The 18,074-nt window shown below is 45.7% G+C and overlaps 1 protein-coding gene across 2 annotated transcripts in view; it reads left to right on the top strand.

Annotated features, from left to right (window-relative positions):
- KBTBD12 (kelch repeat and BTB (POZ) domain containing 12) overlaps positions 1-18,074 on the top strand; it is a 78,515-nt gene that overhangs the window by 21,370 nt on the left and 39,071 nt on the right. Inside the window, exons 4-5 of one of the 2 annotated variants that reach the window (XM_015426090.1) lie at positions 3,375-3,525; positions 12,151-12,174. In XM_015426090.1, coding sequence (XP_015281576.1) covers positions 3,375-3,525; positions 12,151-12,158 — 159 coding nt within the window. In that variant the 3' untranslated portion in view covers positions 12,159-12,174. Of the gene's footprint in view, positions 1-3,374; positions 3,526-12,150; positions 12,175-18,074 lie in introns of those variants that run through there. The other variant, XM_015426089.1, reaches the window with a different exon arrangement.

Below are 18,074 nucleotides of genomic sequence, written 5' to 3'. Positions count from 1 at the left end.
ATGTTGACTTTGCTTTTAGCAAGAGGCTAATTGCAACCCATAACTTTACCTTTGATTTCCCAGCAGATTGGTGATAGTTCATTGGCACTGCCCATTTATTAATTCAGCTGACCTTTAATGTGGTGGATGCAGTTTATTTCCCATGAAATATATTTGACCTATAGAACTAGGAATTGAAAGTGTGGCAATATTGGTGCAAAGCAGCAGGAAAACTGCAGTTTTGGAGGGTGTATATCATGAGGAAAAATTGTAGTGGAAATCATGGGAATACTGGCAGGGAGCCAAATTTACCTTGTGTCTGAGAGTGTCCTGATTTGCAATGAGATAGGAGTCACTTTTTCTGTACAAAGAACCAATCATATCCCGTGCTTCTGAACAGAGATTTTTCAAAGACAACTAATTCGCACACTGTTGTAGTCTACATAAAGCACCAGCTCTTCATTGTACAATTGCATAAGACTGAATCTCAGCTGCCGTGTTAAACCTTCAGCCAGTTAAGCAGCAAACACTGATTATTGGATTCCATCATGTCTTAAAGGCTCAGACAGAAAATACGAAAGCAACAGAAGTATTATTGATTTTTTGATAAGCATATGATTTCAAGATAAGAGCCCATCATTGTGTCTGACAGCGTCTGGAGGTGGCATTGTGTAGGTCAGGTTTTATTTTAATTACTATTGTTTCATGCTGCCCTTTCCATGAATAGGACATTCTAAGTACTCATGGAAATTTTCCCTTGGAAGTTAGAGCTCTTCACGTTCAAAGTATCCGTAATGAGTTTTGATATACATGGCACATGGGCTTTTTCAGTTCCACAGCAGCAACATCCCAATCCCACAAAATACAGACTGCTGTATTTGGCCCAACTGGTGCAAGATTTCCCAGATTCATACTTAACAAGCCAATGTCAACCCTCTGCTGCTCTATCTGGAGGTGAGATTGGCTTTATATTCTAAGGTGGCCTTAGGCAAAGTGCAGTCAAATAGCCAATTACTGTCCTCTCTCCACACTGACAATGAGAAGTCTAGGTAGAGCGCTCCCTTTTCACTTTGACAACAGGATGGCTCACAGCATTATCTAGCTAATAAGTCTCTACACTAGAGGGTCTCTGCACTAGAGGCAACTAAGACTTGATTCTCACATTATTTTTTGACACAAGCAAAGTCACTATTTCAGTTTCTTGAGGTGAACATTTCGTCTGGACATGTCTTCATATGGTGAGAGCTGGGATTCACCATAATCTGGTTTCATTGGTTCTCTTGCTGAGGTAAATACCAGTTCTTACGTTTGATGTTACAATTAAATAAAACTGCCACAACATGTAGGCTGCATCTACACAGAGTTTTTCCCCCACCTTTGCTTCCAAGCTACAGTGAATTCTTTCAAATGAAACCTGGTACTTCAGAGGAATCTAGTAGACTGTGGCAATACATGCTTATTGCATTGTAACTTGATAACAATTACTACATTTTTCAAAAAGGCTCTCAGGTCATGCGGTGAGGGGGAAATGGCAGCTGATGGAACAAGGTAAAATAATTTCATGACAACACTATCAGAATAAAATGTTACCTGACAATTGGGCCCTAGATAACTTATTTTATATAGCACCCTGCTTCAGCTAAGCTGACCAAGTCTTAATCCTAACATGTTGACTGTACTGAACTAATTTATTAATTATCATTTATAGAAGCATTTCACACACATTATCTCAGTCATCTTTGTAACAACCTTGACAGGCCTGATATCACATTATTATCCCCATATCACAGATGAACAAGCTGAGTTGAAATTTGAGCTGAAGTCTTTATAGCTCATTCTCTTTTATGTGTGTTTGGGATAAACTAGACTTGACTCAAAAGATCCGTTAATAATAATAATAATAATAAGAGATGGATTTATACCCCACCCTTCACTACCCAAAGGTGTCTCAGAGCGGCTTACGAACTCCTTTCCCTTCCCCTCCCCACAACAGACACCCTGTGAGGTAGGTGGGGCTGAGAGAGCTCTGACAGAAACTGCTCTTTTTCAAGAACAGCTCTTATCAGAGCTATGGCTTGCCCAAGGTCATCCAGCAGCTGCGAGTGGAGGAGAGGGGAATCAAACCCAGTTCTCCCAGATTAGAGTCCGCACACTTAACCTTACACCAAACTGGCTCTCACCAAACTGAATAAGATATCCATGCTTTGTTTTGTTTTTAAAGCTCCAGGATGCAGACCCTCTCAGAGATCTAGGGAGGCCCAAGCCATTGGCAGCTTTTGAGATTCCTAAACACAATAAAAATTTTAAAATGCCAGCACTTGATGTGCATAAAAACAAGGTGTGAGAAATATCAAATGCCCTCCAAAAGTATTACTTGAAGCTCAGTTTGAGCTTGAGACCCGGGCCAAAGGGCCCTTCTAGTCCCCCAGCCAAATTGGCCCCATCATGATGGCCACTTTGGATCGGAGCCGTAGTAAATTGTGAATAAGAGCTACTCTTTTTCCCTGTGCCATTTTCAAAGAAATTTGTGTCTCTTTGTATTTACTTTGACAGGGCTATTTTTGGGCAGGAACGCACAGGAATGGAGTTCCGGCTGGCTTCAGAGTTGGCCACACCCACTACAGCCAAAACCTCTGCATGCGTGGCTACAGAGGGAAGGCCTGGAAAGCAAACCCCCCCTCGGTGTCGGTACTCCGGAGTGGGGGGGGCGGGGGGGGGCTGGAAGGATCAGGGAGGCATTTAAATGTCTCCCCCGGACTGTCCAAGGGCCGGCTTGCCCGGTCAAGCCAAGGGAAGCCATGGGGGTGTGGCCTAATACGCTAATATGTTACATCAGAGGTGTGGCCTAATATGCTAATTAGTTTCTGCTGTTGGGTGGGGCCTGTTATGCTAATGAGTTCCTGCTGGGCTTTTTCTACAAAAAAAGCCCTGCTTTGGTATTATGTAATTATATATAATTAAAATTATTCACAGACATATCTTCAAAGGTCCTGTTGGAAACTTGTGAATAACAACAAGTAATCCAGTAAATCAACAGTTCATCTCCGGGGGAAAATAAAGAGGTTTTTCTTTCTTCTTGAGACTTCAGAGAAGCCTTTTAAAAAGAACTATGTTCTGTCAGGGCCGCATCAGTAGATGGTTTCTTATTATCCAAATTCTCAGCTCCCTTGCAGTAGAATATAAATGTGTCGTTATTCATGTGCCTTCTACAATGTACTTCCCAGCCACAAGTCATGAGTGCTGTTAAAGCCTAGTGAGTATGAATCACTTCGCAGCTATAATTGATGTGTTTATGTTATTTATCTGCTCAGCTGTCTTCCATGATTAATAGCATGCAGGCGTGCATGGAGGGCTCCAAATGTTGTATTATTATATGGCTGTCATATTTCATACAGATGGATCTCCCTGACGATGAGCCTGATCGATTAAGCAACAGAATGTTGCAGTATGACCCAGGCCAAGACAAATGGACGGAGCGCACCCCGATGAAGTACTCGAAATACCGCTTCAGCACAGCTGTAGTCAACAATGAGATTTATGTCTTGGGTAAGAGCAAACAGATTTTTAACAGATAGGGTGGCCACTTTTTATTTTCCCCAGCAATTTGACTCTATAAAATGAACGATTTCATCCTCTCTTGTTGTATTGTAGGTTAAAGAAAAGAGACTGGGACAAAAGCATGGCATTCTTTGGGTAGTAAAAGCTTCCCTGCTTTCATTAGGAGGATCCCGTAAGGATAGCAAAGAGCAAGGAATGACCAGTCATTGCTTTTGGTAATTAAGAATTATGTAAAGAGAACGGGGGAAACAGGGCGTGTGTCCAGACCTTTCCATCTTATATGTTAATTATAAACCCACCCTTATTAATTATAGATATCCTTCAAAATATCATTAGCACCCTTGTCTGTTTCAGTGGGAGCTTGCTGTAATTGTGTCATCAAGCATCTTGGACAATACAGAGAAACAAGCAAGGGACCCTCAATGACTTGCAGGGGGCATCTAATTTTCTTCTCCCCCATTTTTTTTCCCTTCCCTGAAAGCCCCCATAGCGTCTCCCCTTTTCCTGCTTCCTTCCTTCCTACCCACCAACCAACCTAACTTTATCTGCTCCCATCTTCAGCTTACCCTCCTACCCTTATCCTCCTTAACAACCACAAACCAAACTACCTTTATCCACTCCACTGTCTTTGGCTTTCCCTCCTTCCCACCCCCTGGCAGCTTCTGCCTAGGAAAAATCTGGCCCAGTTAAACTGTGCCAGGCCAGCCACTGGGCTGGGCCCACTGCACAGAAAGGAACCTGCAAGGTCTGATGGAGAGCCCTTTACTCTCCCTTGTATCCCCTTCTGCACACACACTCTCTCTCCTCCTGGCAGCCCCAGTATTCTCAGCTTTCCCTGTTTCCTTCTCTCTTTCCCACCCACCTATCTACATGTTAAGTGTCCCCCATCTCCAGCTATATTTATTATCTATTTATTTTATAAATAAATGTATAAATGTTTCTCCAAAACAGGGGCCGAAATCAGCTACTTATCCTCTATTTTACCCTTTCTACAGTCCTGTGAGGTAGGTTAGGCCAAGAGTGTGTGATTAGCCCAAAGTTACCAAGTGAGCGTCCAAGGCTGAATAAGGATTGAATTTGGGTCTCTCAGATCATAATCTGAAATACTAACTAGTATACCACACTGGCTTTCATGGGGTACCTGCTGTTAAAGAGCAGCAAGTAGCTTGGCCTGGGTAAGTCATGCTAGTTGCATAGTAGCAAGTTGCCCAGTAGTTGCTGCCATGCCTGGCCCTGATGAGTTCTCTGTCAAGAGAGCCAGTTTGGTGTATTGGTTAGGAGCGCAGACTTTAATCTGGTAGAACTGGGTTTGATTCCCCACTCCTCCACATGCAGCTGCTGGCATGACCTTGGGTCAATCACAGTTCTCTCAGAGCTGTTCTCTCAAGGGCTCTTGAAAGAGCTATTTCAGTCCAACCTACCTCCCAGGGTGTCTGTTGTGGGGAGGGGAAGGGAAAGGAGATTGTAAACCGCTCTGAGACTTCTTCAGGCAGTGAAGGGCGGGGTATAAATCCAATCTCCTCCTCCTCCTCCTCCTCCTCCCCTGCAAAGGATCCTGCCCATCCTCTGCCTACTGACAGAAAACAAGCTGGGAAGCTGGCAAAACTTTTGTGGTTGCCTAGTAATGGCCACTGAGGGCATCCATTTCTTAAAGCTGCAAGTGCTCATTTAATTATTTGGGGGGTATTTAACCTCCCCAATGTATTTTTTTCTTAGACTTCAAATTTTTCTGCAAACCTGGGTGTGTTTTTCAGGTTTGTAGAAAGATCTGTCTTGCTGTCCACAGATCCACAGAGAATTGAATATATTGATAATGGATTCCAATGTTAGAAAAGATCATAGTTTTGTTCTCAAGGATGAAAAAAGGAAACGGATATTTGGAATGGAAGGGGAAAAGAGGAACCTCACATGTTATGCTGCAGTTCTTCTCACAGGGGCTGTGTGCACCTCGTATAAAAGTAGTAGTTGTGCTAATCAGCTGTTACAGCAGGAGAGTGGGGGAACGGTTTGATCAGTCTTCATTGAACTTCTCATCAATATGATTGGTTCTGTCCTAAGGACTAACTGCATGCTACAAAAACACATGCAATAATAGTTCAACAGACCTTTCTTTATAGGAAAATTTAGCTTGAAGTGGTCATTTGGTTGGGATGTGACTTAAATATTCCCTGTCCTTCCAGCTTCTTCACTGCCAGTCTTAAGCACAGCAGTCACTCCTGAAAGCAGAGCTGAGTCTCTGCACAGTGGAATTCTGTAGTCTGTCTTAGGGTTGCCAGACCCCCCCAGTCCGGGTGGGGATTTCCCTGATTTCTTGGGCTTCTGCCTGCCCCTGGCCAGCTGGGGAGCCCTGCCCCCAAATAGGGAAGTCACACGGCAACATCCCCGATGTGATGACGTCCCTGCCCACTCCTGGAACGCCCCTCAAATCCCCCCCCCAGCAAGCCGAGGGGACCTGGCAACCTGTTGTGTATGCTGGCCGCCACAAGGGGCCAGCAATGACCCAGGGCTTGACCCTGGGTGGACAATGGAAACCAGGCTCTTGGTCTCTCCAATGGGAGCCAAGGGAAAGGAGGAGGGAAATTCAAACCTCCCAATGGGATCCAGGGGGTGCCCCCTGGATATGTATATAGTTGGCCTGCTGGCCGTTTGTCTTTGTCTTAGTTGTGTAAGAGTCAAGCGTGCACCATGTTATGGGAGCTGAGCAGGCCTAGCCACGCGGTCAACCCACTACACAATAGTGGCGACGAAGGTGGGATCCAGCGCTAGGCCACCCCAGCCGGAGAGTGTCTGAACGCAACGGCCCTACAGCCGAGCAGATCCCGGTTTCAGCCCCGTCCGCCTCCTGCGGCACAGACGTAGTGGCCCTTGCCGAAGGTCTACTCTCCCCGAAGGACCTGGACGCCTGCTCGTTTGAAGAGATCGTAAAGGTAATCCAGGACCACTATGCACCTAAGCCATCGGAGATGACCTGCAGGCTAGCGTTCTACGACTGGAGCCAACTCGCACGGGAGACGGCCGCGGACTACCTCGCAGAGCTCCGCCGCTTGGCCGCAGATTGCAACTTCGGGGCGCACCTCGACGGAGCCCTCCACGACCGGTTTGTCGCGGGATTGAGGGAGCAAAAGCTCAGGCGGCGGATTGCAGAAAAGGAGGAAGTCAACATCGCCATAGCCCTATCCTCCGCCACGGCTTGGGAGCGGACACACCCCGCAGCAACCACCGCTCAGCAAGTGGAGCCGGACGACTCCGAGGAGCAAGAGGCCCACCGGGCCTACACAGGCCCCAAGAGTCGGCCCCCCGGCCGGGAACAACCTCGGGCCGCGACTGCAGGCTGCGCGAGCTGTGGCGAGAACCACGAGAGAAGGTCATGCCGGTTCCGCGACGCCACTTAGAAAAGAAACACGTTCTAGTTAGCTAGCTAAGCTAGGACGGAGAGAGATTGTAGCAGCATGTCCAGCTTTCATGGTGGACAGAGGCAGAGAGAGAGAGAGAGAAGGGGAGTGACCAGAAGGAAGGAAACACTAAGAACAGCATTCTGGGTAACAAACAGTATTACCAGCTCTGAGTTGGGAAATTCCTGGAGATTTTGGAGGTGGAGCCTGTGGAGGGCAGGGTTTGGGGAGGGGAGGGACTTCATCAGGGTATAATGCCCTAGAGACCATCTTCCAAAGCAGGCATTTTCTCCAGGGGAATTAATCTCTGTCAGCTGGAAACCAGCCTTAATTCTGGGAAATCTCCAGCTGCTACTGGGAGGTTATCAATCCTAGTGACAAAGGGACAACTACAGGAGTGGACAAAGGACAGATCAGGGAGGACCCTATCTAGCTTTTATTTTATCTGATGTCTGCTCCTTCCAATAACTTCTAACCTAGTTGACTGGTGTCAGTCACCTACCTCTGCTCCTGGACCTCCTCCATATTCAACTCCCTTAACCTGCACATTCCTTTACTGGCGTTTTGTTTCATTCTTTGTGATCTTTATTGAGTGTCCAGCCTGCCTCCTATGCCCTGTCATTCAGTACAATCTGCTGCAAAGGGCCAAAACAGAACTGAGTGTCCATATGGAGAACTCGTGAACTATTATATATACTATGAACTATTATATTATATATACTATTTTAATCCTGGCAATCCAATAATAAGGTTGTTAAAGATGCTGTGGTGGTCACTGGTGTAGAGGGTTAATATGGCATTAGAATGTTGGTCTAGGACTGGGGAGACCCAGGTTCAAATCCTCACTCAGCCATGAAGTTCCCCAGGTGACTTGAGCCATTCTCAGCCTGATCTACCTCACAAAATTTTTGCAAGGATCCAATGGAGGAGAAAAGGACCATATAAGCCACTTTCAGCTTCCTCGATAAAGAGTAGGATAAAAATGTGATAGGTCGTTTTAAGGGGGAATTAGACAAATTCATGCATGATCAGTGGCTACTAGCCATAGTAACTAGTACAAGTTATGGTTGCCAGGCACCTAATACAGGAACCTCACCATCTGGGTCTGGTCAGAGTCTGGAAGGGAGATCTTCTGGAAAACCCCATTCTGTGCTGTTTTGAATGCCAAGTAAGAAAGCTGGGATATAAATGTAATAAATACATAGCTCAAAAGAATTGCCACATTTAGATGCAATCTACATCTGAATATGAACTTCTGGGGGTTGCAAACAATGAGGGAGGACTACTACTTCCATGTCTTGTTTGTGGATTTCTTGGGCGTCCATGGGTAGCCATTGCTGGAAACAGGAAGATGAACCAAATGGGTCATTAAGTTTGATCCAGAATGACCGTTTTTGCAGAAAATGGAGAAAACTGTCAGCTCTCCTAGAATGTCTGGATTAATCTCCAGTTCATGGAAAACTAGTAGTAGAAATACACAAGTGACAAAAATCATTACTGGTTAAACTTCAGCATATTGGTTGTAAAAGTCACTCTTGAAATGTTCAGAAGGTGCTTGGTGGTTAAATATTACTTTTTAAACATTTTTAAAAAATTTAAAAAATTTTGCCTTTCTCTATATGGTCCCTCAAGATAGCTCAGTTGATTAGAAGCAATAATAACACAATCAAATGCTGACAGAGAAAAATTCAGCAAATCACAACCCAAGACCAGAAGGAAAGGGATAGAGGAAAGATAGATGAATTTCTCTGAAGCAGGCAAGAAAGAACCTTGCTTAGGAAACACCAGCAGGTGAGATACCAGTCACAATTGGGCTAATGAAAGAAGGATTTGGTGTAGTTCAATAGCAAGTATTCTGAACATAAAATGGGGTTGGGGAGTCTTTGAAGAAAAGGAGCTACTCAGGACAAAGGTGACTGAACAGACTGACAGCCTACTGCATAGTGAATTGTGACTTGGGAAGCTGTCATCCAAAGGACATTATGAAGCTAGGGAATGTCGCGCAGTGTGCGTCACCGGGTCAGCTTTCAGCCAAAGATCCAAATTGCACCCTGCTAAGATCCCACTGCAGTAAAGCACACTCACACAGTTCTTGTGGTTGACTATATACAGTGATTTATTTCCAATATATACAGCTCTCTCCATCAAAGTTCTCCGCCACACGCTCATACAAATAGAAGGAATACAGTGTACAGACTACATACACTTATATACACTTGACCAGCCAATCAGCTTACTGCTGAGCCACAGTGAGATAGCTCAGCTTAGCTCCAGTCAGAACCGGTTTGCTCTGGTTCTTCAGACTGTCAGACACCTGTCAATTGGATTGGCATGATCACACATACTGAAGACTTATACCTGTCAACAGGGAAGGGGGACACATTTACCAACTGGGGGAGGCCTAAGTGTTGTTAGGGGATGTGCAATAACATAACTGTTGCTTAAAAGCAATATTGATGGCTTCTTATTCGTAGGGTTTATGCTATATTCTGGACTGATGATTGGATCCTCCAGAATATAGCATAAACCCTATGGATGTTTGACTAGAAGTAAGCCCCTGTGAACACTATGCAACTTACTTCTAAGTTAACATGCATAAGATTATACCATTAATTCATTTTCTTTTAGCATGGGGGGGGGGCAATATATCTTCCATTAAAAAACACACACACATAAAACAGCAATTAGTTAGTTGTCTTCCAGAAAAGCAGCTCTCCCTTTTCCAGTCATGGACCCACAATGTAACAGATAGTTTGATCTTTAGCTGGGCAAACTAAAAGGCTGATCGTTGTGAAATTGTGAAGAAGATTTTGGTTTTTTAAAATTCTGGTTGATGCAACTTTTGATCACACATATTTTAGTGTATTGAAAGGCGGGAGACGATTCTCAATTCAAGGCTTTATTCATAACATTACTCAGCTCTGATCTGCTCTGATAAGAGCGGCACCCAGACTTATACCATTCTAATATTGAACTAGATACAATGTTGCTACCTTCATGAAGTCTGATTGGACCTAAGCAGAGCTTCCTGATAGGGTACTCTGTATGGCTTCAGGACCGCTAGAAGGTCTTTATTAGACAGCCAATCACGACAAAGGAAACTAGGATACCTTAGCACAACCCATAACTAAACAGCATAGAATAAACTCAGAACATAACACCTATAATAGCAGTGATGGACTGAGAATCATAAGGGCTGAAGCTGATAGGCCAGAGGATGATAGCTGTTGTGAGCACAGCAAAACTGCACACTTTTAGGATACCATGAGATGTTAAAGCACTTTACAAATGTCAAATCCTGTGGTGTTCAGAAAAGGGCTGACTTTTTTTTTTACCAAAAGAGAAACTCTGAGGATTATCACAGACTGTATTTCTGTATTGCTGCCTTAGTTTTAAACTGTAACTGTGGTACCACATAAAGGAGATGACATGTTGCTTGTGTGTGTGTGTGTGTGTGGGGGTAATCTATGTAACATTCCCCACATATACTAATCTCACAAGTTTCCTGTCTATTGTGTGGATGAATAGGGCTCTCTTCATTTGTAGGGCTCTCTTCACTATTGATCACCAGTAAGGTTGCCGTCCTCCAGATGGGGTAGGAATGAGGGGGGGAAGGGGGAGGTACTGAGTACCAGAGGTCTGGTATAGTTTATATAGAAGGTATTAAAGGTGCATATACAGTGACCACATTACAAATATCGAATTGCAAAAATGTGAAAATTAATTGTAATTACAAAATTATGAAAACATCAACCTGAGTCACAATAGCAATGATTAAGATCACAATAATAAATTGTCTTTTACAACATTAACAATTGCATACATTAACAATTGCAATAACATGCACAAAACTCCTTGCAATTGGAAAAAATTGCTGTGAAATTGTGTTGTAAGAAATAAACAAGTTGAACAAGGACCCACCACAAGACAGGATTCCAGCTATATTCCTACCGAAACAGGAATATAGTCAGCATCCTGTCTTGTGGTGGGTCCTTGTTCAGCTTGTTGTGGGTAACAACACTGGCATCCTATCTTGTTGTGAGTTTTTGTTCAGCTTGTTTATTTCTTTTCCTATCTTTGCAATTTGATATTTGTAACGTGGTCACTATACATGCACCTTTAATACTTTCTATACAAACGTATCAGACCTCTGGTACTCAGTGCCGCCCCTTTTGTGTGTGTGTGTGTGTGTGTGTGCCTGGAAGTCATGGTGACTTCTGGCGACTCCTACTGGGGCATGGAGGACACTTAGAGAAGTGGTTTGATAGCCTGCCTCTGCCTCCCGACCCTGGTATTCTTTGGACATCTCCCATCCAAGTACTTGCCAGGGTTGAGATCGGGCTTGCCTGGGCTATCCAGGTCAGGGCTGTACCTCTCCTTTTTTATACTGCAGACGGGGCCTGGAGTTCTCTCAGAATTACAACTGAGCTCCAGACTACAGAGATCAGTTCTCCAAAGGAAATGGCAGCTTCAAGTACTAGAATCTATGGGATCACATCCACACTGAGCTCCCTCCCCAGACTCCACCCTCTCCAGGCTTCACCTTCAAGTATTCAGGAATTCCCCAGGCCAGATTTGGCAACCCTCATTGTATTCCATTTTTACCTCATTTCCTATTTCTGAAAATGTTCACAATGGCACGGTATTACAATATGACCCGTGGATTAAAACTGCCTGAGTGATTACTATTGCTAATGGATACCTCACAGGAATATTACTGGGTCCGTTTACCAGGGGATAATACTCCTTATGAAGTCAAGGTAACATCCATTTTAAAAAGAATCCACTCAGGCCTTCACACTGCTGGCAGCAATGTTCTTCAAGGTTCTTTGTGGAAATCATTAAATGATCTCACAGGTGGTTACTGCGGGATTCTTATAGACACGGTTGAGTTTCCTGGCTTTGGGTACTTTGGTATGTTATGTTGTAGAATAGATGGACTACATACATAATCCAATATGACAGTTCCTACATTCCTGTGAGAATCAAGCTCAGGTTTCTTGGGCACATGATAGCATTATTAGCTGAAACCTGCACCGTGTCTTTGATCCAATTTCCTGCCTTCCTGATGCATTTGTTAAAATTCCTTGAGGCTCCCGTTGCTTCTTAAATGGCAAGTAATCTTTAGAAGGAAAGGAAGAGCATTTCCTGAAGTTTCAAATCTTTTATCCTATTCATAGCATTTGACTGATCTTAGCTCTTTCTCTCCATATTTTCCCAGGAACATAACTATATTTGTTCAGAAGCCCAAGAAAGAGTGGCATTGTGTGGCTAATGACAGAGCCAATTGAATCGAGCCACTTTTGGAAGGAAACCAGATGGGGGAAGGCACTGTTTGAGGTCGTGCATTTTAATCTCTTGCATTAAAAAAAGCAAAAAAAAAATCTTTCACAGCTGAGTCTGTGAAAACTCATTACCAGTAATGGGCAAATTAAAAAACTGCTTTGCCAAGGGCACAAGCTCAAACACTTCCAAAAGAACGACAAGCCTGTGAAATATAAGTCATCAGTGAGGAATACAGCCTTGGCATTAAGGGCATTCATGCTGCATTGTTTCTGTGTTATGTAATCCCTGATTTTTTTTATAAATAAGAACATACAGAGGGAATTAAAGAAGAAATCCTATTAGGAAAGATTCGAAAATCAAAGAATCTTTGTTTATCCTCTCAGCTTGGAATTCCACCTCATTAAAATCCAGTTTTCCCTAGAGCTCTTGCTGTGAGCTTCTTTTTAAAAGTTTTAAGTAGTTAAGTGAGGTTCAATTAAATTCTGAATATCTCCATCATGAAATACTTATTTGAAATGGTATCTGGGGATCTCACTGGAAAAAAATGTTAGGATGTGGAGGAAAAGGAAAGAGGCTTTATTTAGCCATTGCTTTAGTATTACTGGTTATTTTGCATAAATTATACCATTTCTAAAGTAAACCTATTACTACATTTATTTTAGTACCTTTGAGTGATCAGTAATCAGCCCACAGTTCTGCTCCGTTTGCTCGACATGAACGTTAATGATTTACCAAGAGAACAGAACTAGAAACTGTAGGAAGCAGTGAGAAACTCTTCCTTTCACAAAGATCCTACCCAATGTCTGGGGAAAGGAAAAACCCAGTACCAAAACAATGTAAAATGTTATTTTTGGGCCTCAGTTTGCTTTACATAGCCTCATTCCTCCTCCTTGTCTTGCCAACTGGTGTGCGGCACCAATTAACACATGCTGACACACTGATTGTAACCTCATTTACTTGGGAGTAAGCCCCATTGATGATGATGAGATTTGCTTCCAAGTAAGTACGCCCCAAAGCATGCCTTTAGTAGCTCAAGCGGCAACTGTAATAAATGGAAATGCATTTCCATTGCAGCTCTCTGTCAGAGCTTGCTGGGTCTGTCTTTATTGCTCCTTTATTTTTTTCTTCTTCATGAGGCCGGTTATATAGAGCTTTTACAGAGAACAAGGGAGCAACGTATGTACTAAGACTCTCAGCTTGACTGCTGTTAAGAACTAGTAACGGGAAATGTTACATGAAAGATTACAGCTATTAAAACCATTGTGTATTCTAAAGATCAATTTAATAGTGAATTATTTTGGCAGAAAGAGAAAGAAGATTAAAAAAAATTTCTGGGCTTGCTCATGAACTGTGCTCGGTTGTGGGAGTTTTCTCTATTTTTACTCTTTCATTTAAAAAAAAAACACCTATGTAAATCACTAGTAAAATCAGCTCATTGATTGCAATCAGTGAGGTTAGAAAGGCAGAAAGTTATCATGAGGTCCACTCAAGGCTTTGTATCCAGAACAAGGTGGACGTAGACGAAGTCGGGCATTTGTGCAAATTGTAGCTGGGCTACATCCATGTTGGGCTGCTGTTTGGGAGTGGGCAGGTTAAAGGTGGGAGCTCTTGCAATATTGCTCTCTTTATGTTCTGAAAGATGTGATGCAGAAGATCTGTTCTTAGATTTGTGATAAAGACAATGTCGGAGCAAACCTATCCAGGTGTACTCAGAAGCAAGTCTCATGTTATTTAAGAGGGAATTACTCCTAGGAAAGTGCCCTTTTCTGGTGGGCCTAGCTCCAATGAGCCCTACCTTAAAGGCCAAAACAGCTCAGGGAAGAGGTCTCCCCTTCACCTTTTGCTGACAGGAAAAAAGGCCTGAAGACTAACATTACAGTTGCGGTTGCCTAGTGTTACGGGAGGGCCTAGAATAGGCAGCCCCTTCCTCCAAGAACATCTCTAAGGGAGAAACACTCAAGACTTTGGGCTAACAAGCCATACAGTCTTTATTAAGGACTAGGGAAAAAGCCCGTTGTGTAAATAAATACAACGGCCTCTAGAAAGAGGCTCTGGGCGGGTGCCCCGGCCTTGGACACTCAATTCCGGAGTTGGGGCCCGACTCCCAACCTTAGGTGGGGCACCATTGGTGCCAGCGCCGGAGGTTAGGAGTTTGGGAGTGCTCCTGGATACCTCCTTAACAATGGAGTCCCAGGTAGCAGCCACTGCTAAGTCGGCTTTCTACCATCTTCATCTGATTAGGCAATTGGTTCCATTCCTCGACTGCAACGACCTGGCCACAGTGATCCATGCGATGGTCACCTTGAGACTAGACTACTGTAACGCTCTCTACTTGGGGCTGCCCTTGTCACAAATTTGGAAGCTGCAGCAGTGCAGGATGCTGCGGCCAGGCTTGTGATGGGCCTTCCCAGATGGGAGCACATCCAGCCTGTGCTGAAGGCATTGCACTGGCTGCCAATAGCATATCGAATTTGATTCAAGGTGCTGGTGCTTACCTTTAAAGCCCTACATGGCTAGGGTCCGACATACCTGAGGGACCGCCTTTCCCCATATATACCCAAGAGAGCACTGTGGTTGGGGTCACAGAATCGACAGACCCTCCCGGGCCCCAAGGATGCCAGGCTCGCCATTACCAGGGCCAGGGCCTTCTCAGTGGTGGCTCCTTACGGATGAAATGAGCTTCCGGAAGAGATCAGGGTCCTGCAGGTTCTTCTACAGTTCCACAGGGCCTGCAAGACAGAGCTCTTCCACCAGGCTTTCAACTAGGAGCCACCCTGACTACTACCATCAATGAGCCCAGCCCTCAACCTTAACATTTGGCCTATACCATCATGTGACTTAAGAAGAACACTGAGTTGGACAGTCTGCTTGCTAACATTTTTAGCACGCCACCTTAAGTAACTAATGAAGGGTTATTATCACTTTATGATTTTATGATTCATTTGAATTGTTTTAACTTGATTTTATGTGTTTTATTGGTATTTCTGTACCAACTGTGTAAGCTGCCCTGAGCGCACTCACGGGGAGGGCAGGGTACAAATTGTATATATAAATAAATATAAATAAATTGTTAAATAGTGGGTTTAACACAGCAGAGGCGAAGACACAGTGATTTCAACAAGCAGCAGTTTATTGCATCTCAACAGGAATGCTTTACACGGGGTAACTGCCCTAACTATATACACCTAAGCCATTCCCAGCCCCCATGCAATTGGTGAGTTCAAATGGCCTCCAGGCTTCAGATTGGATGGCTGCCCTCAGGGGCCAATCCACAAGCAGGTTCCAGGATCCTGCCTGCCTTTCTTCTGGGGCTTCAAGCTCCAACTAGGTTGCTTGCCCAGACAAGCCCAGACATGCCTCCCCATCAGGGGTCATTTCCTGCAGGAGCGCACAGGAGCGGAGCTCCGGCAGTAAAGAGCCCAGGGGGCGGGCACATGCAACAAGCCCCACCCCCTGCTCCCAGCAGCCCTCAGTCAGAGCAAGAAGCAGCCAGGTAAGCTGCAGACCCTAACCCCCCCCCGGCCTCCCCAGTCCAAAACAGTCCACTGGCACCTTTAAGGCCAGGGTTTATTCAGGTACAAGCTCTCCCTCCTCTGTGAGGACAGATCTGCACGTCCCCCCTTCCCCCCAATAGCTAGCAACCCAAAACAGTCCAGTGGAGCCTGAGCGGTGGGCGTTGCCTTCTGACACACTTCCAGTGATGTCAGGGGGTGTGGCATATGCAAATAAGTTATGCTAATGAGTTATGCTAATGAGCTCCTGCACCTCTTTTTCTACGAAATGACCCCTGCTCCCCATGCTCCAACTAGGTGGCCTGCCAGACAAGTTCAGGCATGCCTCCTTATGCTGGGTCCTAGCCTCAGCAGCAGTTAAGCCTGAGTGGAAGATTGCACATGTCCAGACATAACAACAACATTGCTAAAATTTGGCAAACCAACTGTAATATACCCAGTTCAGACCGCGTGGCCAGCTTGGGCTCCACGCGGTCAAGCGCAAACGTCGAGCTTTGCTCAATGAGACAATGGACTATGCGGATCCTAGCCCACGCCAATCAGGGGGCTAGGTTCCCGGCCGAGAGCCTATGGAACTCTCGGTCACTGTAAATAACCTATTGGGAAGTGGAGGTGTGTTATGGGTGGTGGTTTCACGGGGAATATAAGCCGACCTGCGAGCCGGCTAGAGTTGTCTTGTTCCTGATCTAATAAAGTACACTAAGCTGAAATCACTCTCCGTCTGCGTACTTTTCACTGGCGATGAAGGTGGGATCCATCTCCCTCTGAACAGAGACCACGTTCTGGGCATCGCTGCCGGCATTGTGCGTTCTTCTAAAGCGCCGCTCATCGCACCGCTCCCTGCTCCAAGCATCGCACCATTGACCCCGAGAGCAGCACTGCACCGCTCCTTCTCAACGCCGCTAGTTCCCGCCATTTGCTTCCATGTGGAACCCGAAAGATGGCTGCCGCATCAGAGTCTCCCGGCCTTCGATATCTCCCAACCCTCGCAGTGGGAAACATGGCTGGAAACCCTTGAGAGCCACTTCACCATCCACAACGTAGTGGATCCAGGTATGAAAAAGGCGTACCTTCTGCGCCACTGCAGGATGGAGGCCCATCTCCTGCTTAAGGACTTAATAACACCCAGGCTTACCAAAGATGAGTCTTACAACTCTTTGGTCAAGGCGCTGACCGACCACCTGGCTCCCAAACCGACTAAGTTTGTGGAGTGCATGGACTTTTTTGCGAAAGTCCAAGGCCCCGACAAGACCACCTCTGATTTCCTGGCAGCTCTGCGTCGGGGCGCCACCAGGTGTTCCTTCTCCAACCTAGCTGAAGCCCTCCTCAACCAGTTCCTCGTGGGACTAAGGGAGCCTAAGCTCCGGAGGAGGCTGGTAAGCCAGGACGACCTGGACCTAGATAAAGCGATCCGGGAGGCAACCGCTTATGAGAAGGCCCATCTAGACCGCCGCACCAAGGCGGTCCACCACATCCAAGCGACTGGGGGCTCCGACGCCTCGGAAGAGGAAGAGGTACTACAGGTCTGCCAGTGGTCATCTCAGTGCCCACATCACTCGTCCTCCAACCTGGGCAAGTCATCGTCTACCACTTCAGCTCCGTGTGCCAGCTGTGGGGAGGACCATGAATGCAGGTTGTGCCATTTCCGAAACGCCATCTGCAGAATGTGCAACAAATCGGGGCACATCTCCCGGGTTTGCCGCTCCAAAGGCCAGCACCAGAAGTTGTCCGCTCACCAGACCACGCCGGAGCAGCACATTGACTTCCACACCCTATCGGCCCACCACCAGCAAAACCTGGTATGTAACTTGCCCCCCGATGGCCCAAACAAGGTGCACGTCACCGTCCTGATAGAGGGGTCCCCCTGCAGCATGGAGATAGACATGGGAACCTCCTATTCCATTATCTCCGCGGATACGCTCAGCAAACTGTGTCCTCAGCCCCCCCCCTTCGAAAGCCACAGGGTTTCACCTTGCGGGACTTCAATAAGAACCCTGTGGTGGTCCTGGGCTGGGGCAAGTTCTGGGTGCAGTTCCAAGATTTTAATGGCCTCTTGGAACTGCTGGTGGTGGATAGGCAACTCTCCAGTTTGCTGGGGCTCTCCTAGTTCGGCCCTTTGGGAATGTCTTTGAATGGAATCAACCAGGTCCGGTCCTGGGACTTTGGCGCGGTGTGCACTGAATTTCCCCGAGTTTTCGATGGCACCCTGGGGTGGTTTTCAGGACCACCCATTTCCTTGGACTTGGACCCTGCTGTCCGCCCTATCCACATTAAGGCCAGGCTACCGCCGATTGTGATGAAGCCTAAGATTGAGGCTGAGCTAGATCGCCTGCTGGAACAAGGGGTT

Source organism: Gekko japonicus, unplaced genomic scaffold (genome assembly GCF_001447785.1).
Source record: "Gekko japonicus isolate JY-2015 unplaced genomic scaffold, Gekko_japonicus_V1.1 scaffold69, whole genome shotgun sequence".
Classification (NCBI taxonomy): Eukaryota; Metazoa; Chordata; class Lepidosauria; order Squamata; family Gekkonidae; genus Gekko; species Gekko japonicus.
The sequence above is the reverse complement of the archived record's forward strand: the minus strand, read 5'-3'. Positions and strand labels throughout refer to the sequence as shown.